This window comes from Podarcis raffonei, chromosome 17, assembly GCF_027172205.1.
Source record: "Podarcis raffonei isolate rPodRaf1 chromosome 17, rPodRaf1.pri, whole genome shotgun sequence".
Lineage (NCBI taxonomy): Eukaryota > Metazoa > Chordata > Lepidosauria > Squamata > Lacertidae > Podarcis > Podarcis raffonei.
This window is the reverse complement of record NC_070618.1, coordinates 29,523,722-29,545,946: the sequence shown is the minus strand read 5'-3', so window position 1 is coordinate 29,545,946 and position 22,225 is coordinate 29,523,722. Positions and strand designations below refer to the sequence as shown.

Here is a 22,225-nt window from a genome sequence, read left to right as displayed (position 1 = left end):
ACAAAGTGAGTCACCCACAAATAAAACAGTGGATTCTACATACTTGGGGCACTGCCCAGGTATGGATAAAAATGGGTCCACAAACCAAACCAAAAATTGTGAGCACCCAGGACCCTACTTCTCTCTTTCAGTACATTTCTATTCTGAAGCAAGTCCTGTTGTGTTTAGTTGGGCTTACTGCAAGGTAACTGCAAGCATGTGCATGCTTAATTGAAAGTATATCGGATTGAACTCAGTCGGACTTATCTCTGAGTAGACAGGCTTAGGTAAGGATTAGACTGTGATTCTTGACCTCACACTGTGGCTGGGGATAAATCCCTTGCTTCCCTCTCCCAGCTCCAAATTTGAAATTGGACAGGATAGGGTTCTTGCAGTTAATACAGGGCAGTTTCTGCCATGTGCACATTAGTGGTACTAAAGCAGGCCTTCTCATCAAGTCAGCTTACTTCATTGCTAATCTTTCCAAAAAAGTCCACTTGTTTATTTCAGCTTTTAGTGTCTAGTTTTACATAATTTCATCTGTACACCTCCAGAGCAAAAATAAAGAAGAGAATTAGGATTCCTATGAAATTGGTTTTTACTTATTCAAATTCACATCTAATTGTACAATTGGCTGTAGGTTCAAAGTTGTAGTCCAAAATATTTTGGAGGGTATATGCAAAGCTATTTATGATTTTACTCTCGGGGTTTCTTTCCTTTTGTTCTTCAATATATACCTGAGGTATTCTTCTTTTCAGTTGCATATATTTTTAACCTACGTACAAGAAGATTGTCAGCTTTATTACATAACTCAATGTATCTTTGTTTTGTGTATTTTATGGCTACCAGTGAAAGATTCCACTTTCCAAAACAGAGTTGAAACCTCATATTTTATGTATGTGACCAATCTAATTCAGAATTTACAACTTGGTTGAAACCTCTTGCTGTTATTTCAGTGTCTACTGCTTGAAAATATGTGTATATAAATGCCTAAACAAATCAACACGAATTTGGGGTGTATATATTACCAAGTGTATATATAACATTTTGAATCGTGAAATTACTCTGGGTTGGCTTTCTGATGCTCACAGAGTCCCTTTGTCATACTCCACAGCTGGTCTGAGAGCACAATATGGCCACAGGGAGTGCTAGTGCGACATAGTCGATGCCTATACAAAGCAGTCGGGCCTTATAACGTAGCAGTGCCTTCAGATGTGTCCCATGCCCGCTTTTATGTAAGTACCGTAAGTATTATAACGTAAGAATTCATACGCCCCACCACCACATTTAAGCCCAATTTTTCTGACGCCTGCAAATAAATAAATGGATGTAACCTGCAGAATGGGCAAAAATGGCCCCCAAATAGTGGGAAAGCAGCTGACAATCCCAGGAGCCTTTGCAACTGCAATCCCATGAGTCTTTGAGGCCTGTTGGAGGGAGGGATTGTGGTGAAGTTGGGAGGATGATTGTGGGTTTTTGGTGGAGTTTGGCTTTTTAAGATGGCGTTCCCCACTATGCACAATTTCACATATATAGCAGTACCTGGGAATATAACCCCTGAGTAAGTTTTTGTAGTCCAAAAACAGCCGGAGACCCAAGACTGGGAAACCCTGTATTAGCCATATAACGGGGTGGATTTCAGTGTAGCGCTAAGCTGAGGAGGAGGGGGAGTAATCATAATATTTTATTATTTATACCCCGCCCATCTGGCTGGGTTTCCCCTGCCACTCTGGGCAGCTCCCAACAGAATATTAATAACACAATAAAACATCAAACATTAAAAACTTCCCTAAACAGGGTTGCCTTCAGATGTCTTCTAAAAGTCAGATAGTTGTTTATTTCCTTGACATCTGATGGGAGAGTGTTCCACGGGGCGGGCACCACAACAGGCCTCAGTGTCCGGGCTGAACAATGGGCTTGGAGACGCTCCTTCAGGTATACTGAGGAGACTCTTCCATCAACACAAGCATTACTGCTTGCCCGACAGAATGATCTCCTTGCCTCTAGAGAAGGTTTGGGATAGGCGCATGGTGGGGGGAAGCCCTGTTACACTAGCACAAGCCCTTGCACGGCTTCCTCTAGCAGAACTGAGTAGTTGAATCTGATCCAGTGGTTCAAATAACAGAACCACAGCAATGTTCTTAGTGGCTACAGCCCTGGGGCTTCAGATGCAGTTGTTGGGTCTCTATTTCTTTTCCCCTGCCCTCCAGAATTCGGCTTTCATAAAACGGTCTGCTTTCTGACCCTTTATGCACTGTTTTTTTCCCGCCCTACAGTTCCTCTTTCACCGTCCATTACGGCTTCTCAACCTGCTGATTCTCATTGAAGGCAGCGTGGTCTGCTATCAGCTCTACTCCCTGTTGCGGTCAGAGAAGTGGAACCATACCCTTTCCATGGCCCTGATCCTCTTCTGCAATTACTATGTCTTATTTAAACTCCTGCGGGACCGTATAGTGTTGGGCAGGGCATACTCGTATCCTCTGAACAGCTACGGATTAAAAGCCCATTAATCACCTGAAGAAGGGAAGGATATTTTCATACAGTTCTATTTTTTCCTTGCAACTGTTTATAAATATTTAAAAAATATTTTATATTTTGTATACTGCTGGTTTTTTTTGTGGGTTAAGGAAGGGCCAAGTGGCAATTAAATGTCGCTATATAAACAAGGTGTTATTTTATATAAAGCAATCATTGTGTATATACTGTATTATCAACATACATCTATGAAGCAAGAGCATTGTATGTGTGGTCACTCCATCTACTTTGCATGCACAAGCTTAGGGTCCCGTCCCCATCTTCCCTCTTAACACTTCTGTTCTTGCAGCTCAGCTGAAGCATGCAGCTGGCGGTTTTGCCTACCCAAAAACCTGACTCTGAGAATGAGACCGCTAGAAGCCTAGACTTGTGGACTACCTCAAAACAGCAGAATGAAAAGTATTCCGCATCTTCTTGTCAGGAAGGCAAGGTGGATTTTTTGTACTCTGCACCTGCCCTAATCTGAAACCACATGTGCAGTTCATGGGATCAGGAAAGCAGCAGGTGGAGAGGGTTCAATACCAGGTGAATAGAAGGGACAAGAACTGCAGCATCCCCCACCTCTGCCACACAATTGCTTTTTACTGCTGCTTCCACAGCTTGCCTATATATAGCTAAAGGCAAGCAGTAAGGTATATATTTCCAATATAACCAGCAAGGTAGAATGCACTGAGATGTAGACACAAATTCCACCCACTGTAGACCGCCGGGGAGTTAAGAGGTTGGTGGCTAAGGCCCTTGCAGGCTAGGCCTCACCCTAACAGAACTGACAAGTCCAGTATGTTACTTCATCCACGGGAATGAATGAATGAATGACAACTACATGTGAGAAACTAAGGATCAGGATGGGTGTGGGCACTAAGCTTGGCCCTCTCCCTTGGTACTGCTAGTCCCAGCCTGCGCCAATTTCATTTTAACCACACTGAATCTAATAGGACCAGGTTTGATTTCAGATGTTTAATTTGAAATGTAAAATTTGAAAATTTAATAAAAATTATTAATGAAAAGAAAGAAGGAAGGAAGCAACCAACCAACCAACCAACAAGGAATGTACCCCTGCATTTTGGGGGGGTGAAGTTTGGTCACATTACGGTGCTGCTGTCTTTAGCTCAAAACTACTGCACGACCAAAGAGGCAAGTAAAAACTTGTTTTTAAAATATACTTTGAATTCTACCAGAGCGGAACCAGGAAGGGTTGACGTGATCAGAAAATGACATCTCTCTGCTGCACCCAATTCCTCAAACGTGTGGCTGTTGGGTGATAGAGGTGCAGCAGAATGTATGTTTGCATGCCCAACATATTCTGTGCCAAGCTCAAGTAGCTAAACTTGGTTTACCTGCTCTGAGCTCTCAGGAATTGGGTACAGCTCGGCCCAGTCTTCTCCCATTCATTTTGTGATTTGATGTCTACACACCTTGATTTTACACTGCTGTAGTACCAAGTGGGATGCGGGTGGCGCTGTGGGTTAAACCACAGAGCCTAGGACTTGCCGATCAGAAGGTTGGTGGTTCGAATCGCCGCGACCGGGTGAGCTCCCGTTGCTCAGTCCCTGCTCCTGCCAACCTAGCAGTTCGAAAGCACGTCAAAGTGCAAGTAGATAAATAAGTACTGCTCTGGCGGGAAGGTAAACGGCGTTTCCGTGCGCTGCTCTGGTTCGCCAGAAGTGGTTTAGTCTTGCTGGCCAAATGTCTGGCTCCCTCGGCCAATAAAGCGAGATGAGCGCCGCAACCCCAGAGTCGGCCACGACTGGACCTAATGGTCAGGGGTCCCTTTACCTTTTAGTACCAAGTGTGCTCACTCTATTCAAAAGGGAGGAAGTACTGTACAGGAGGAGTTGGCTTGAGGGAGACTTTGATAAAACATTTTATTTTGGACTGAGTGCCACAGATTTAGTCAGATAAACAAGTACTCTCCATTTTGTATCTGTGAACCAGTGACCAAGTGAAACGTTACTGGCACACATCTGTCCCAAGAAACAATGAGTGCACCTCTGGGGGTGAAATTAAACCACTGAAGTGATCTGCCTGGGATGCAAGCCTGGGCACTGCGTATGGAGATCCTGGGCTGGCCAGAGAATAAGACACTGCTCTCATCTTCACTGATGGGGTCCAAAGGAAAGCAGAGCAATACGTTTGGCACCAGCTTGGCTGCAGGAGTAGCCAGAAGGAAGCGTACAAGGCCAAGTACAGAGCCTCAATTTGGCCTGATCTCAGGATTACTGCGATTAACTATAACCTAGGAACAGTAGGGCATGCCATTTTAGGGGGGGGGGTAAAACTCAATTTTTGCAAATTTCTTCAGTCTTAAAAATACCTTTCTGGGTGTTAGAAATTCAAATCTATTACTTTTGTGATTGGACCACATTTACAAGTCTGCATTAGATGAAGCAGCACATAAACTGCTTTCAGAAAACCAAACAATTTTACTTTCCGAAAATGTCACGTAATTAGAAATAAAATAACTGCAAGTACTTAGTAATCATTTTAATGTTTCTTACGCAATTTTACACCATCTTTCCTTACCAAGGAAAACTAAATTATATTTATTTAACCACAATATCTTTTGAATTCCCAGTTTATGTTACAACTTTTTAGAGCCCCTCATTTTTGGAATCTGAAAGTTGCAAAATTCAACACGCCCTAACAGGACCACTTGCAGACCACAACCTATTTTCATGGAGTGGTGAGGAAAGCTCCCCACAATTCATCAGTTCAGACGTCTGGCAAGAGCAGTCTATTCCTCCCATGGCCGCCTACTGGGTAGGTAGGGGGAGAGAAGATGTGGGGAGTTGCCTGAACCATTGCATGCAGCACCAAACAGATTATCCCCCTCATCCAGCCTGGTTCATCAAATCCTGGGTGGAGATGGCAGCTATGTTTATATATAGATATATAGATATAGATATTTATTCTTTGGTTCCTCACCAGTTTGCCTTCTGTATAACGGTTTTGTACGCCTGCCAAATTTTGTGAATGGGTGTATGCCCCAGCACAGCCCTCTTAGTCTGAATCCTGAGAAAACGATCCTGTCTCCATCAGCGCAAAGATCTTAGCAACCGCCTAGCCTTAACCATTTTGACTGCATTTGTAAGAGAACCTATATGGGAACAAGCCCTTTTTCATGCCCCCATAATCATGGCAACAGATCAATATTAAGGTAATGAGCTATGACCTTATCTATGCTGTTTCATTTTGAGGGGATGGGCAGTTTTTTTTGCAAAAGCCCAAGGCCCATCATTCCTCTGTATCTGTGGTTCAAATACTCTGTATTAACCTTTCTACCTCTAAAAAACAAAGAGGCAAAATGAACTTTGTAACCATGGTCATTCTCCCCGATATATTTTCAGTTAGGCTTTTAGTCTATTTGATTTGGAGGGTTATTAGTTCAGAGTGCCTATTTCTGCTGGCCTCTGCTGCATGTAATTTAAGCCATGGAGCATTCATTGGCTCAGGATCAGGTACCCTAAATCTGGCCAGTCCCAAAGTAGCATGGGTGTAGATCTAAAGATCTAAAACCTCAACCCAAACCCAAACAATTAAGTTATTACTTCATATTCCATGAATAACAAAGATTTTTATGCACAGAAAAAGTGCCTGTTCTGCACAGAAAAAAGTGCCACCCAAAACTTCCAAACGCTTAAAAAAAAAAAGTTTTACTTTGTATTGGTTCGAGACAGCTGGCCCTATTGCCCAAGAATGTCGTAATAAATGGCTGGTTTTGCTGTTATGCCATGAAATTGCTCCAGCTTCAGGCCAATCCGGAACAGTAGTGCTTCATCCCACCACTTCGCCATGATCTGTGTGAGAAAGAGAAGAGTACAATGACAGGGATACGCTCTGAGGAAGAATACTTCAAAGTAGTTACTAGAATACACCATTAAAAGAGGGGGCAGCACTTCCATCAAGGTCATTTGTGCTCTAAGTAGACCAACTGAAAGGGCCTGAAGGTATCTCAGTTAAGGGAAAGGGGACTTGCTAGCTGTAAGAGAACTGGGATGTGAAGTTGGGAAAAGAACCAGCACAACTTCTTCAGTGTTTTACGGTATTGACATTTTAGAAGCCTGCCCCTTATCTGTTTGAAGGAGGCTCAGCTAGACATTACGAATACCACAGAGGGAGCTTCCTGCAAAGTCAGTTCCCCACTTGCTACGAGCCGTGAGGGCTAGTGTTTACCTTGGTCATCCGAGGCTGGTTGACTTGAATCCCAGCTGATGGGAATAGCGAGAGGGGACTTGGTGAAACTTAGGCATCTGGTTGGCATGGGGCAAAACTAGACTTTATTTCACCTGGGTCAAAGACCCAGTTTGGCATACACACCCCAATGCACATTTGTGCGCGCGCACAGGCTGGGAGCCTCAATGGCACCTCTCTGGGGACTTCCACTGGGGGCAAAAAAACCCAGCTAGCACCCCCACCCACAAGCTATGGCCCTGGGTTGGCCCCTGTGCTGGAATAGATGGCTTCTGGGTTTCCTGCAGCAGGGCTGCTCTTGCATTCTTCAAACTCACACCCTTTGAATGTCCTCATATGGCAGGTTTTCCTGCTTGTATCCTAACAAACCATGGGGGCAAATGTGTCTATTTTGAGCTACCACACCTGCCAGCGGATGTATTTCATCTATATGACGGTGTGTGAAAAAGAATGGGGTAGTTGCATTTCCATTGTTACGTGGCGCTAGCATTTTACGTCTGGCTAACACATCTAGTATTTGAAACACAACCAGCCAAGGGTTTCTTCGCCAAGAAGCAAGAAGAAGAAGCCTGCATACATTTCAGTAGGATCCTGCAGTAATATAAAATGTGACCAGAGAGCACCCATCTTTTCAGAGGAAAACAAACCAGCTTTCAGAGCAGCACACATGATCCTTGGCCAGGAAGGGGCAAACTCTCATCCTCATTGCCACATTTGAGAGGAACCAGGGTGAGAGGCATCAGGCAGGTGCCAAGTTAGGAGTGAATTAATGTGGTTGTTTCCACTATGTGTATGGGGATGAACTATGAGAGGTGCCAGCAAGAGAGGGAGGCAGTGGAGCTGAGCTTCTTGGGCTTGGTGATCGTAAGGTCAGCGGTTCGAATCTGCATGACGGGGTGAGCCCCTGTTGCTTTGCCCCGGCTTTATGCCAACCTAGCAGTTCGAAAGCACACCAGTGCAAGTAGATAAATCGGTACCGCTGCAGTGGGAAGCTAAATTGCGTTTTCATGTGCTCTGGCTCCCATCACAGTGTTCCATTACACCAGAAAGGGGTTTAGTCATGCTGGCCACATGACCCGGAGAGCTGTCTGGACAAATGCTAGCTCTCTCGGCCTGAAAGCGAGATGAGCACCACAACCCCATAGTGACCTTTGATTGGACTTAACCATCCAGGGGTCCTTTACCCATTTTACTAGCAAGAGAAAGTCGTATTTACCTGGATGCTGATAGGAAGCCCTGAAATAGAATACCCAACTGGTATTACCAGTGCTGGGATGCCAGTCAAGTTGGCCAGTTGCATGTACCTACAAATATCAAGAGAGAAGGGGCACATCAGAGGTGGCCCAGCAGACATCTTTCTCTGATCCTTAGGACTCCCTAAGCCACACCCTCTCCCTCCTAGACCATTGTTTCCCAAACCTGGTTCTCCAGTTGTTTTTGGACTACAATTCCCATCACCCCTGACCGCTGGTACTGCTAGCTAGGGATGATGGGAGTTCTAGTCCAAAAACAGCTGGAGAACCAAGTTTGGGAAAGTCTGCCCTAAGACTATATCCCTCAACAGCCCAGCTTCACATCTTCCTTGAGTACAGTGGTCTCTCGGGTTACATACTCTTCAGGTTACAGACTCCGCTAACCCAGAAATAGTGCTTCAGGTTAAGAACTTTGCTTCAGGATGAGAACAGAAATTGTGCTCCGGCAGCGCAGCAGCAGCAGGAGGCCCCATTAGCTAAAGTGGCGCTTCAGGTTAAGAACAGTTTCAGGTTAAGTACGGACCTCTGGAACAAATTAAGTACTTAACCTGAGGTACCACTGGAATGTGAACTGTGACAACTGAAATACTTTATTGTCGCTTGTACAATTTGTATACAGTGAGATTACACAAGCACCCCCCACGCAGCTCTTTTAGTCTTAATTCCCCTCGTTTACTGACGCACACCCACCAAACCCGAAAGTCAGTTGCCCTGTTGTTATCTTTTCATTCAGCAGCCTAACAGCCCACGGATAGAAGCTGTTCTTTACCCTGTTAGTGAGACTAATCATGCTTCTGTATCTTCTGCCTGAGGGCAGGAGATCAAGAAAGTCCTGGCCAGGGTGTGAATCATCCCTGAGGATTTTCCTCACTCTCCTGAGGCAACATTCTTCCGCTACTTTCTTGCCTAGATGGAAAGATGTTTGTAGAACCCTCCAACATCTGCATGCCTTAAATGCAGCCTACTGCTCAAGGGTCACATCCATGCCCACTTTTCCCTTTGGCCCCATCCTCCATTGGCATGCAGCTCCCAGCCCTGCTATAGCAGATATATACTTGTTGAGCAATGAAGGTCAAGCTGGAAAACGACTTGGGCTGCACATCTAGAACCCCTTACTCTCCCCTCAAAGAAGTCCAGCCAACTGGGGTGTTTCTATCAGCTGAAACCCAGCCAACATGGAGTGTTAAAAATCCCAAGAGCATTATTTCTTCTTTAAGATGGCAAAGACAGCAAACCAAAGCAAGTCTCAGTTTGCATGTATCCAATGGCCAATTTCACTTTGGAGGGAGCCAGGTCCCCCTAGAATCCTGCCCTCCTTCCTCATTGCCACAGTTTTGCTTTGAAAAACACATGTCTTTACCTCATGGTCCGGAGCGTGGTCCTAACATCGCTACACCCAGTCAGAAGATCAGAGTCCTGGATTCTTGGGGCACAGCATGCAGTACCTTGCACAAGAGAAAAATGTTTGTGTGGAGTGGGTTTTTGGGGTGTTTTTTATAAGTTGCATGCTTTTATCCTGAGTTATATAGGCTCTTAACGGTCCCTCTTATCCCTCACTGTGAACGTTTCCAGTCAACCCCCATAATTGTTTCCCAGTAAAAAAGGATCAGAAGGTTGGTGGTTCGAATCCCCACAATGGGGTGAGCTCCCGTTGCTCGTTCCCAGCTCCTGCCAACATAGCAGTTCGAAAGCACGTCAAAGTGCAAGTAGATAATTAGGTACCGCTCCAGCAGGAAGGTAAACGGCGTTTCCATGTGCTGCTCTGATTTGCCAGAAGCGGCTTAGTCATGCTGGCCACATGACCTGGAAGCTGTATGCCGGCTCCCTCGGACAGTAAAGTGAGATGAGCGCCGCGACCCTAGAGTCATCTGCAACTGGACCTAACGGTCAGGGGTCCCTTTACCTTTATGCCACACATAAGACTTAGCTGAGCTGGTTCTGAAAGCCAAAATTTACTGAAACCGCAATTTACTCACAGGAAGGTGATGGATGACTGATGAAGGACCCTGCGTGAGAGGCAGGGAAGGGAAGAAGTCCCAGGATGGGAGACTGGCAGAAGAAATAGAAGCTCCCAAATGAGAGCAGGGAGGGTCCTCTCCCTTTTGTGTGAGATAAGGGTTAAAATCTATCCCTGACAGAGGGTTCTGTATTTTTATATTTTTCCCTCTCGTTTCCCTCTTATTTTCTCTCTTTGTTTTCTCTCTCTTTTCTTTTGCTTTTCTTCTCTATTTAGATTAGTCTGACTTTTATTGCATTGTATGTTGAAAACTTTCAATAAAAAATATCAGATAATGAAAAAGGGATGTTAGGTCAAAGGCGAAAAAGCATTTTTTTTTGCTGATGAAATCTGCCTGCAAAACACAAATCCTTTAAACAGGCACTATGGATTGAATCTGAAATGATACACATACAAAGTGCATGTTCTGCTATCTAAGTACCACTTTAATTCACCTAGTTCAGCAAAAAATCTTTAGCATATTTCTGGCTGCATTAGGCCAGTTGTTTTTTTAGTATATACATTTTATGACATAAATCCATATTTTTCTTTACCTATTTAATTTATATCCCCTTCTTCCTCCCAAAGGTGCCCAGGGGAGTAAAAACACCAAGAAAGTGAGCCAAGCCACAAATTACAGTTCAAATCTCCCTTGATATGCCTTATATGATGAGGGTATTACACATGTAGAAGATGGCTTAGGAAATGTGCCCATTTTAGAGATTCAACACCTGGTAGGTGACAACACATGTAACCTTTTTAACATACCCAGACCAGTCACAAAAGACACACCACCTCTCTCTAGGAACAAACGGGGGAACCGTGATGACCTCATGCCCTGCTGCATTTAAAACACCCAGCGTCATTTGGCCAGGCGCTACTACACTCAGTATGAAAACATTTTAATTTAGACCAGAGCACATGCAGGACGGGAAGCAAATCAGGCCAATAAAGCCCCTACAAGTTGATATAAATAGTGTTAAATTCAGCTGGCATCAGATACCTGGGGTAATAAGACAGTTCACATTCGCAAACATCTGTTGTAGAAGGGCCATGGTGCGGCTCCGCTGCCGATTTGCCTGCAAACACAAGTGGGAATTGAGTCCATGGGGAAGACAGGAAAGCATACCCTACTGTAATACAGCAAAAAATAAAAATAATGGTGCAATCTTGCAATTAATTGCCTTTTACCTTAATATAATCCAGAGCTGTGAACTGAGAAGCGATTGCAAGATTAAGACGAGTCTCCAGATTCTGGAAAAGGAAGAAACACGGGGGTAAACCCTAATCCTAAATAGTCATGGACAACCTGCCCACCTAGAACAGACATGTAGGTATTGTAACGGCACAGAGCTATGCTGAAGTTAAGACCCCTCTACACACACAACCTTCCGCCAGAGAACAGAGACAAAAAGGCACAGATACAGGCAGAGTTGAGCCATGTGCAGATGTGTTTTCCTCGTCGTCGTCGAGCAAGGTGTGTCACAATCTCCGCAGGGCCAAAACGGAAAGGAATATGGGAACTGCTAGGCCAGTTCACGTGCCACTCAGTGCGGTAAGCAAGGGGGGGAAAGCACCATTTCTGTGTTTGGAGAAACTGTGGTTAATTGGTGGCCCTGGCGAGGAAGATGCGGCTTCACAATCTATCCCAGGGTTTCCCAAACTCGAGTCTCTGGCTGTTTTGGGACTACAGTTCCAAGTCAGCCCTCCACTTACCATTTGGTCAAAGGAATTGTTGAAGTCAGGCTGCAGGAAATCTCTCATCTCACTAAGGATGCAGATCACATGAGCCACTCGGATCTCCTCCAGTTCTGGCAGGGACACATCAACCACGGAGGCACCTAAACCTTCCAGAAACTTCACAGCTGATCATCAGTGGCAGCCGCCGCCAGGGGGTGGGGGAGGGAAATAAGCGAGACTTAATAGCCTAACAAGTGTCCCCATTTGTTTCAGCAAATCTGGGATGTAGTTTGCCTTGCTTTCTTTTTTGAGGTTTTTTTAAAATTAAATTTCTGTTTTACATTTTAGAATATTCACTTAAAATATCAATGACTTCCCTTCCTCTCTTTCCATGATTCATTTTGCACAGCATGAATCCCGGCATATTTTATATAAACTAAACCATTCAGTATTCCATTGTTACATCAGTCAAAACTTATTTACATTTTGGGGCTAACAAAACACAAACCGCGGTGGTGCCATACATAAATAACATTTTCTGACATCTGGGAATTTCCTTCTGAGTTCTTCCCAACAAAAAGGACTCTGGGTTTGTTTGTTTTTTGGGAAAGTACTTTTAAACATTTTTTTTCAGTTCATTATGAATGATTTACCTTTCTGGCAGGTGGCTAGGATTTCAGCATCACATGCCTGGCAGACAAGCAAAAAAAAAAAGAGTTATTCCCAAGGATCCACCTTTGCGGAACCACAATTAAAGAACTTTTCTCCTCCTCTTGTCTATGGTACCCACCACGTTCCCAGTCATGTGACAGAGTCATAGGGTGGCCTTACATCTCCTTAGGGGACATGGAATTATACAGCTGAAAGGGGACCCCGGGGTCACCTGATTCAGCCCCCTGCAATGCAGGAATCTTTTGCCCAACAAGTGGAACTCAGACTCATGATCCTGAGATTAAGAGCTGCATGAAGTGCCCGGAATCCCTCATGTAACACCCAGGAAGCAACATTCTGAAGATGAAGTGGCCGCATCTCAATATAATAATAATTTATTATTTATACCCCGCCCATCTGGCTGGGTTTCCCCAGCCGGTCTGAGTGGCTTCCAGCAAAATATTAAAATACAGTAATGCATCAAACATTAAAAGCTTCCCTAAACAGGGCTGCCTTCAGATGTCTTTTAAAAGTCTGGTAGTTGTTGTTCTCTTTTGACATCTGGTGGGAGGGCGTTCCACAGGGTGGGTGCCACTACCGAGAATGCCCTCTGCCTGGTTCCCTGTAACTTGGCTTCTCGCAGTGAGGGAACTGCCAGAAGGCCCTCAGCGCTGGACCTCAGTGTCCAGGCAGAACGATGGGGGTGGAGACGCTCCTTCAGGTATACTGGACCAAGGCCGTTTAGGGCTTTAAAGGTCAGCACCAACACTTTGAATTGTGCTCAGAAACGTACTGGGAGCCAATGTAGGTCTTTCAATGTGGTCTCGGCGGCCACTCCCAGTCACCTGTCTAGCTGCCGCATTCTAGATCAGTTGTAGTTTCCGGGTCATCTTCAAAGGTAGCCCCACATAGAGTGCATTGCAGTAGTCCAAGCGAGAGATAACTAGAGCATGCACCACTCTGGCCAGACAGTCTGCGGGCAGGTAGGGTCTCAGCCTGCGTCCCAGATGAAGCCAGTAGACAGCCGTCCTGGACACAGAATTGACCTGCGCCTTCATGGACAACTGTGAGTCCAAAATGACTCCCAGGCTGAGCACCTGGTCCTTTACGGGCACAGTTACCCCATTCAGGACTAGGGAGTCCTCCACACCTGCCCGCCTCCTGTCCCCCAAAAACAGTACTTCTGTCTTGTCAGGATTCAACCTCAATCTGTTAGCTGCCATCCATCCTCCAACCTCCTCCAGACACTCACACAGGACCTTCACTGCCTTCACTGGTTCTGATTTAAAAGAGAGGTAGAGCTGGGTATCATCCACATATTGATGGACACCCAGCCCAAACCCCCTGATGATCTCTCCTAGCGGCTGCATGTAGATGAAGGATGCAAGAGAAACGAAGAGGTAAACAGGCACCTTAAAGAAAGTCCAGTCAACCCCCAACTTCAAGTCCTTCAGATCAGGTGTGAGGACTCCACAGAGGGATGGTTTGGGCTGGCCTAATCCTGAAACAGGTAAAAAAGGAACCGTCAACAGGCACGCAGTGGAAAAAAGATATGTCGTGCTACTCGGATGGGAACGAATGGGCAGTTAAGACTCACCATATGGATAGCAGGGGTCAGGACCAGCCAAGATCGCATAAGCAACAGCCGCGTCTGCCACTGATGTAGACAAGGGGCCTAGCCAAAAAAAAGGGGGGGGGAGAACTTGCATTCTGGATCCTTATAAAATAAAAGAAAGACCTTGCAAGTAGAAAAAAATCACAGCAGGCCAAGGTTCTAGCTGGAACTCTCCCCCACCCCATGTGCTAGCTTTCTATCTGCAGGGACAGGTAGGTAGCCATGTTGGTCTGCTGTAGTCAAAACAAAATAAAAAAATTCCTTCCAATAGCACCTTAGACACCAAGTTTGTTATTGGTATGAGCTTTTGTATGCATTTCAGAAATAGACTGAATAGAAAAAGAATTTCAGAAATAGACTGGAAAGAGAAGTTGCTGAATTGCAACTTATTACCAAACTTAAAGCCATGGAGAGACCTGGTCTGAATAGAGACATTGGATTCTTCTCACATTATACACGATAAAGCTATTTTTAGCCATCTCACCCCTTGCTTTTTCCTGTAAGACCAATTGCAGTCGTTAACAGGTTTACCACACCTATCAGTCAATCACCCATTCCCACCACCCTTCTGAGTAATACCGCTCCCCACTGTCTCACTATATATAAGGGTCTGGTGACTTCTGTTTCAGTGTATCTGAAGAAGTGTGCATGCACACGAAAGCTCATACCAATAACAAACTTAGTTGGTCTCTAAGGTGCTACTGGAAGGATTTTTTAAAATTTTTTATCTGCAGGGAGTTATACATGTGGAGCATCGGAATCAATTGGCTGCACGTATATAATCTGATGTGGCGCAGTCTGTTCCACCACCTTATCCCAACCCCTTTCAGGTGGACGGAAGAATGTGTGAGGGTTTGACGTGGCAGGCGACGTGGGAGCTTCATCTTCGTCTGGTGCTATAATTGTTCTCTCTGTTTTATATTATACAGTGAAATAAGAAAGTACATTAACAACAAGCAAGTTTCCAGTTCATATAGAAAGCTGCCTGTGTTCTCAGGAATATGGTAGACACAGATTCTCTCTCTCTCTCTCTCTCTCTCTCACACACACACACACACACACACACACACACACAAAATTCACACATCACACTAAGCCAAACCACGGCTTCGGAGACTGCAGCTGTTTTGCTTTTCAGATCAGTGCACCACAGCAGCTAAGCCAAAAGTCTGGTTTAGCATGTCATCCAAATCCAGGATTGTGGTTAAGCTCTCCATAATCATCATTATCATCATCATTATGTGTCAGGGAACTGCCATCAGAGAAGCAGGAGGTGAAAGGGCTCACAGAGGCTGAGAGAGACTTATCAGCTGGGGAAGGTACCAGCAGGGGGAGAGGAAGAGCTCCAAGGGAAAGTGAGTCGGAGGGAGGGCTCAGAGACACTTCCAGCGAAAATAGTGGGGAGGTTTCAGGACCTCCCATAGGGACACCTACTCCTCGCCGGAAACTGTCACGCCGAGAGTCCAGAAGACGCGTTTCCGTTAAGGAGCTTTTATGCTGGAAGAAGTTCCGTAAACGCCCACTGTCCGATTCTACGAGCGACTGATGGAGCCATGCTTAAGGAGCTCCGTCACAGACAGAGGTTTGTGGACTTAGCCAAACTCTGAGGGACTAGGATTTTACGCACAAGCAGCTCACCATCCCATCACAGCAATCGGACAGTCCCTGAAAGCAGCTTGTGCAGAGAGGCATCATGAGCAACCCAGCCGGAGCCGGAGGAGCAGGAGGAGCTGGAGAGGGTCCAAGCCTGGAAGAAAGGTACAGGGTGTTGGAAGTCCAGCTAGCGCTGCAAACGGCGAGGCTAGAGGAAAGGAGGGCGCAGGGGGACCCCAGGAACTATCAAGCCTTTAGGACAGAGATGCAGTATGCTCTCGAGCTGCAGTTTGACGACTTTCCCGACGAGGCATCGCGAGTGGCGTTTGTGATTGGCCATCTCGAAGGGGGGGCGAGAGACTGGGTTAGACCCCTGATGGCAGGGAATAGTGAAATGCTGAAGGACACGAGGAAGTTTTTTCGCGCCATGGATTTGATGTTTTCCAGCGAGATTGAACAGGGACTGGTGCGCAGACAATTGATGGCTTATAAACAGGGTAGCCGATCGGTTCGTGAGTACTGGACCGAGTTTACAATGTTGATACATAAATTGGGGTGGGACCTATCGGCGGAACCCATTCAAATGCTTTTTGAAGAGGGGCTTTCTTCGGCGGTGAAAGACGAACTTTCCCGGGCGCCCAGGGCGGAGTCTATGGACCAGCTGACCAAATCAGCGCTGACCATTGGAGCGCGCCAGGAGGCAAGAGCCTTGGAGAAGCGGGAAGGGAAAGGAGAGCGTTGGAGGGATTTCCGCATTCCAGAGATTCCGGAGCCAACTTTCCCGCCAGGAGAGCCGATGGAAGTTGGAACAGCGCGCGCGCGCGCAGTTTCAAATCCCAGTGAAGGGAGGAAGAAGGAGGGAAAGAACATCAAGAAATGTTATCTCTGCCAGCAGCCAGGTCACTTTGCCAGAGTCTGCCCGCAAAGAAAGGAATGGCAAGGGATGGCGGGAGCTGTTGGGGGGAAGGAGGAGGGAGTCCAGGAGCCAGTAAAAGCCAACGCCTGGCTGCCACCGTCAGGGCACAGCAGCCAGGCCAAGGAGCAGTAAAAGTGCCCACTCCGGAACCTCCAAGACCAGCCCTGGTAATAGAGGTGTTGCTAGAGCTGGCAAACGGATACCCACTAAAGACAAAGGCGCTGTTGGACTCAGGCAGCTCCTGTAATTTTATGAGTAAGGAGTTTGCAGCTGAACACCAGATACAGATACTCCCTTTAAGCAACCCCCTGCAGGTGACCACGATCGATGGGAGGGAGCTGTTGGGGGGAGAAGTTAGCCTACAGACCGTCCCAATGGTTATGAGGGTGGCCAGGCACACCGAAAGGATAGCGTTCAATGTGGCCACCCTGGGAGGGGCTCCCGTTATTTTGGGAATGAGCTGGCTAGCGTTGCATGATTCGCTAGTGGGCTGGCATCAGAGAGTGGTTTCCTTTGGGTCAGCACATTGCCTGGAACACTGCAGAGAGGGAAAGGTGCCAGAAGGGGCAAAAGCCTTTCTAGCAGGGACGGAAGTGGCAGACAAAGGGAAGGTGCCCAAACAATACGCTGACCTGAGCAAGGTCTTCAGCGAAAGGGAAGCAGATAAACTACCACCGCATAGAGCCTTTGACTGCCAAATTAACCTGGTCCCTGGAGCCCAGCTCCCCGTGGGCAAGCTGTACGCCATGTCAGACAGGGAAATGCAGGAGTTAAGGGAGTTTATTGATAAAAACCTGAAGAGGGGCTTCATCAGAGAGTCCAGAGCGGTGGGGGGGAGCCCAGTGTTTTTTGTGGACAAAAAAAAACACGGATAAACCCAGGCTTGTAGTGGACTTTAGAGCCTTAAATGCAGTGTCAGAACCAGTGGCTTTCCCCATGCCCAGAATTGATGACATCTTGACCAGGGTGAGGAAGGGAAAGATATTCACGAAACTGGACCTGAGAGGGGCATACAACCTGATACGAATAAGGAAAGGGGATGAATGGAAAACCACCATGTTCACCCCTTTGGGGGCTTTTGAATATTTAGTTATGCCCTTCGGATTACAATCAGGCTCCGCATGTTTTCAATCGTTCATGAACCATGTCCTGGGACCTCTGCTCTACAAGAATTGCGTGGCCTTCCTCGATGACGTGTTGATATATTCAGAGAATGAGGAGCAGCATGTAAAGGATGTCAGGGAAGTGCTGAGCCAACTGCAAGCAAACCAGCTGTGGGTGAAATTGGAGAAGTGTCAGTTTCACACCAAGGAGGTGGAATTCCTGGGGTACCGCTTATCAGACAAGGGATTAGCCATGGATCCAGGCAAGGTCCAGGCGGTGCTGGAATGGAAGACACCGAAAACGAAAAAGGATGTGCAAAGGTTCTTAGGGTTTGGGAACTTTTACCGTAAATTCATCAAGAACTTTGCCCACTTAACGGCTCCCATCACGGACTGTCTCAGCAGCAAGAAGAAATTCGTTTGGACGGCGGAGGCGGAGCAAGCATTTGAGGAATTGAAAAGGGCGTTCGCTTCGGAAGAACAGCTCCTGCATGTGGATTTACAAAAACCCATGAGAGTGGAAACTGATGCCTCAGACCGGGCGGTGGGGGCGGTGCTGCTTCAGCCGGGGAGCAATAAGTCGGAATGGAGACCGTGTGCCTTCTTTTCGCGTAAGCTGAACAAATCCGAGAGGAACTACACCGTATATGACCGAGAACTACTCGCCATTCACGAAGCGTTCCGGAGATGGAGACATTTACTAATTGGCGCACAGCATAAGGTGCAAGTGTGTACGGACCACAAGAATTTGGAGTATTGGAGAACGGCACGAGTGCTCAACCAACGACAAGTGAGGTGGGCCCAGGAGTTCTCCAAATTCCATTTTGAAATTTGCTATGTGCCAGGTCCAGAAAACATCAGAGCGGACGCTCTCTCACGCAAACCTGAATATTTGGAGGGGGAGGGAGCGCCTGAAGAGAGACATATTATCCCAGAGGACCGCTGGGTGTGTGGGGCGGCCTGGGTGGGGCAAAGGGAACTGGTAGAGGGAACGGTAAATGATGAATACGCCCAGAATAAGCTCAGAGGTTTAAGGAGAGAGGGAGAAGACCCCGGAGGTTTTGAAGAAAGAAACGGGGCATTGTATTACAAAGGGGCACTATATATACCCGAAGGGGAATTGAGGGGGAGAGTACTCAAACAGCTGCACGACAACCCCACAGCGGGGCATTTTGGGCAACACAAGACCATGTGGTTGGTGACCAGGGAGTTTTGGTGGCCCAAGGTGAGGGAGGATGTACGGGAGTATGTGAGAGGGTGTGACCAATGCCAGAGAGCCAAAGGAGAAAGGCGGGCACCAGCGGGGTTATTAGAACCGTTACCCACACCAGAACGACCGTGGGAGGCGGTATCGATAGATTTTATGACTGATCTGCCTAAATCCCAGGGGAAAACCGCCATACTAGTCGCAGTAGACCTGTTAACTAAGATGGGTCACTTTGTAGCTTGCTCACATGCAGTCACGGCGGAAGAGACAGCGAAATTGTTTGTAGAACATATTTTTAGGCTGCATGGCGCCCCCTTGAGGGTGGTCTCCGACAGAGGGAAACAGTTCACGTCCAGGTTCTGGAGGAAACTTATGAGCTTGTTGCACGTAGAGGTCAACTTTTCGACTGCCAGGCACCCTGAGACCAATGGGCAGGCGGAGAGGGCAAACGGTATCCTCCAACAATACCTGAGGTGTTATGTCAATGACAGAGAGAACGATTGGGTCGAAAAGTTGGCGCTAGCAGAATTTGCCTACAATAATGCGGAGAATGTGTCCACCGGGATGAGCCCCTTTTTGGCTAATTATGGGTGCCACCCCAGGGCGTTTCCAGGGGGAGGAGAGGAGAGATGGAGTGTCCCGGCCGCCGAACATTTTGTAGAAGAAATGGAAGCGATCCATCGTCAACTCCAACTCAACTTAGAAAGGGCCAAAGAAGAATATAAGAGGCAGGCAGACAAGAGCAGAAGGGAAGGTGAAACCATTAGGGTGGGGAGTCAGGTCTGGCTGTCAACCCAAGGGTTGCCGTTCAAGGGGGGTTGCAAGAAATTGAGACCCAAAAGATTGGGACCATTTGAGGTCATCCAACAGGTCAACCCAGTGGCTTTCAGACTCCGGTTACCGAACCACATGAAACTGCACCCAGTATTCCACAGGTCATTACTGTCACCATATAGGGGGGAAGGTGAAGGGGTATCCACACGGGGGCCAGTCTTAGAAGAAAGGGAAAGCAGCAATCATGTGGCGGAGATCATCGACTCCAGGTGGAAGGGTAATCAGGTGGAGTATTTGGTCGCGTGGGAAGGGGAACCGGAGTCGGAAAACACCTGGGTGACGGCAGAGGAGGTCAGTGACGAGATCTTGATCGAAACGTTCCACCAAAGGTTCCCCAGGAAACCTCAGCCAGTAGCGAGGTTCCGGAGGGAGTACTTTGGCACCACCGACGATGAGGAGGAACTGGAAGGATTCAGGGAATCGGAGTTGGAAGAAGGAACAGACTCCGATGAGGAGGAGTACTTGGAAACCGGAAACAGTAACAGGTGGAGGGAAGTGTTCGAAACTTCGGAAGATGAGGGAGGTTCTTTCAGGGGTTTTGCTCCCTCGCCTCCCGCAGAGGAGGGAAGGGGAGGTGGTGAAGGGGGCCCTGGAGGGGAGGTGGATGTCAGGGAACTGCCATCAGAGAAGCAGGAGGTGAAAGGGCTCACAGAGGCTGAGAGAGACTTATCAGCTGGGGAAGGTACCAGCAGGGGGAGAGGAAGAGCTCCAAGGGAAAGTGAGTCGGAGGGAGGGCTCAGAGACACTTCCAGCGAAAATAGTGGGGAGGTTTCAGGACCTCCCATAGGGACACCCACTCCTCGCCGGAAACTGTCACGCCGAGAGTCCAGAAGACGCGTTTCCGTTAAGGAGCTTTTATGCTGGAAGAAGTTCCGTAAACGCCCACTGTCCGATTCTACGAGCGACTGATGGAGCCATGCTTAAGGAGCTCCGTCACAGACAGAGGTTTGTGGACTTAGCCAAACTCTGAGGGACTAGGATTTTACGCACAAGCAGCTCACCATCCCATCACAGCATGTTATTATTTATACCCTGCCCATCTGGCTGGGTTTCCCCAGCCACTCTGGGCAGCTCGCAACAGAACACTAAAAACAGAATAAAACATCAAACATTTAAAACTTCCCTAAACAGGGTTGCCTTCAGATGTCTTCTGAAAAATAGTTGTTTATTTCCTTGACATCTGATAGGAGGGCGTTCCACAGGGCAGGTGCCACTACCAAGAAGGCCCTCTGCCTGGTTCCCTGTAACCTCACTTCTCGCAGCGAGGGAACCGTCAGAAGGCCCTCGGAGCTGGACCTCAGTGTCCGGGCTAAACAATGGGTGTGGAGACGCTCCTTCAGGTATACTGAAGCCACATTTGCAACAGGTCCTGGTTGCAACATGCTAAACCAAACCTTGATTTAGCTGCCAACTCACGCTGACCTAAAAAGGCCAGGCATGAGCTCCTCTCTGGAAGACGGCTTGTTCACTTTAATCTATTTCAAGCTTTAATCTATTTATAAACATGCCACTATTCATTAAAAAAAACCAGGAAGTCATATAATATTAAAAAAATGATATACAAAATTAAAATCGGAAACCAGCCAACTACCCTACCTGCCCACAGACTGTCTCGCCAGAGTGGTGCATGCTCTGTTATCTCCCGCTTGGACTACTGCAATGCGCTCTACGTGGGGCTACCTTTGAAGGTGGCCCGGAAACTACAACTAATCCAGAATGCGGCAGCTAGACTGGTGACTGGGAGTGGCCGCCGAGACCATATAACACCAGTCGTGAGAGATCTGCATTGGCTCCCAGTACGTTTCCGAGCACAATTCAAAGTGTTGGTGTTGACCTTTAAAGCCCTAAGCGGCCTTGGCCCAGTATACCTGAAGGAGCGTCTCCACCTCCATCATTCTGCCTGGACACTGAGGTCCAGCTCCGAGGGCCTTCTGGCAGTTCCCTCACTGCAAGAAGCCAAGTTACAGGGAACCAGGCAGAGGGCCTTCTCGGTAGTGGTGCCCGCCCTGTGGAATGCCCTCCCGTCAGATGTCCAAGAGGAAAACAACTACCTGACATTTAGAAGACATCTGAAGGCAGCTCTGTTTAAGGAAGTTTTTAATGTGTGACATTTTAATGTATTTTTAATCTTTGTTAGAAGCCACCCATAGTGGCTGGGAAAACCCAGACAGATGGGCGAGGTGCAAATAATAAATTATTATTATTATTATTATTATTATTATTATTATTATTATTATTTTCTTAACTGCCTGCAAAGGCATGACGGAACAAGTTTTCAGCAGGTGCACACACACACTTTCTTCAGCTAGACAGACAACTCCAAAAACCTCCGTCTTACCAAGGCTTACGGTAGAATATGAGAGAGGGTGACAGCCAAATTCACTGGTGCGTCCAAAGGTACCTTCAGATGACACAAAGCAAGTGGATTAGAGGCATGATGAAGTAGCAGGTGGCCAAAAGGAGAGGCCAGAGGCTAGTCTGGCCTGAGCAATGGATCATGCCAGGCTCCAAGCAGCAGCCTACAGAAGGGGAAATATGGAAGGGCTTCATATTCTCCTTCCCCTGCTTCAAGCACCAAACCAAGCAAGGGTCTTAGTACCCAGGATGGAGTGCTGGATTTGATCCCTGCTCAGCCATGAAGCTCCCGCGGTGGCTGTGGTGCCACGGCTGGC

At 47.1% G+C, this 22,225-nt stretch overlaps 2 protein-coding genes across 3 annotated transcripts in view; one reads left to right on the top strand and one right to left on the bottom strand.

The window, feature by feature from the left end:
• The window catches only part of TMEM39A (transmembrane protein 39A), a 28,044-nt gene extending 25,381 nt beyond the window's left edge, over window positions 1-2,663 (top strand). Inside the window, exons 8-9 of one of the 2 annotated variants that reach the window (XM_053370718.1) lie at window positions 1,094-1,223; window positions 2,256-2,663. In XM_053370718.1, coding sequence (XP_053226693.1) covers window positions 1,094-1,223; window positions 2,256-2,489 — 364 coding nt within the window. In that variant the 3' untranslated portion in view covers window positions 2,490-2,663. The remainder of the gene's footprint in view (window positions 1-1,093; window positions 1,224-2,255) is intronic. The other variant, XM_053370719.1, reaches the window with a different exon arrangement.
• Window positions 2,664-6,155: 3,492 nt separating this feature from the next.
• LOC128404818 (uncharacterized) overlaps window positions 6,156-22,225 on the bottom strand; it is a 41,702-nt gene continuing 25,632 nt past the window's right edge. The window contains exons 11-20 of the mRNA XM_053370771.1: window positions 21,892-21,954; window positions 13,883-13,960; window positions 13,698-13,786; window positions 12,288-12,324; window positions 11,671-11,819; window positions 11,146-11,208; window positions 10,958-11,033; window positions 9,319-9,403; window positions 7,922-8,009; window positions 6,156-6,311 (exon numbers count right to left, since the gene is read on the bottom strand). Of these exons, the coding sequence (XP_053226746.1) occupies window positions 6,198-6,311; window positions 7,922-8,009; window positions 9,319-9,403; window positions 10,958-11,033; window positions 11,146-11,208; window positions 11,671-11,819; window positions 12,288-12,324; window positions 13,698-13,786; window positions 13,883-13,960; window positions 21,892-21,954 (842 nt within the window). The 3' untranslated portion in view covers window positions 6,156-6,197. The remainder of the gene's footprint in view (window positions 6,312-7,921; window positions 8,010-9,318; window positions 9,404-10,957; window positions 11,034-11,145; window positions 11,209-11,670; window positions 11,820-12,287; window positions 12,325-13,697; window positions 13,787-13,882; window positions 13,961-21,891; window positions 21,955-22,225) is intronic.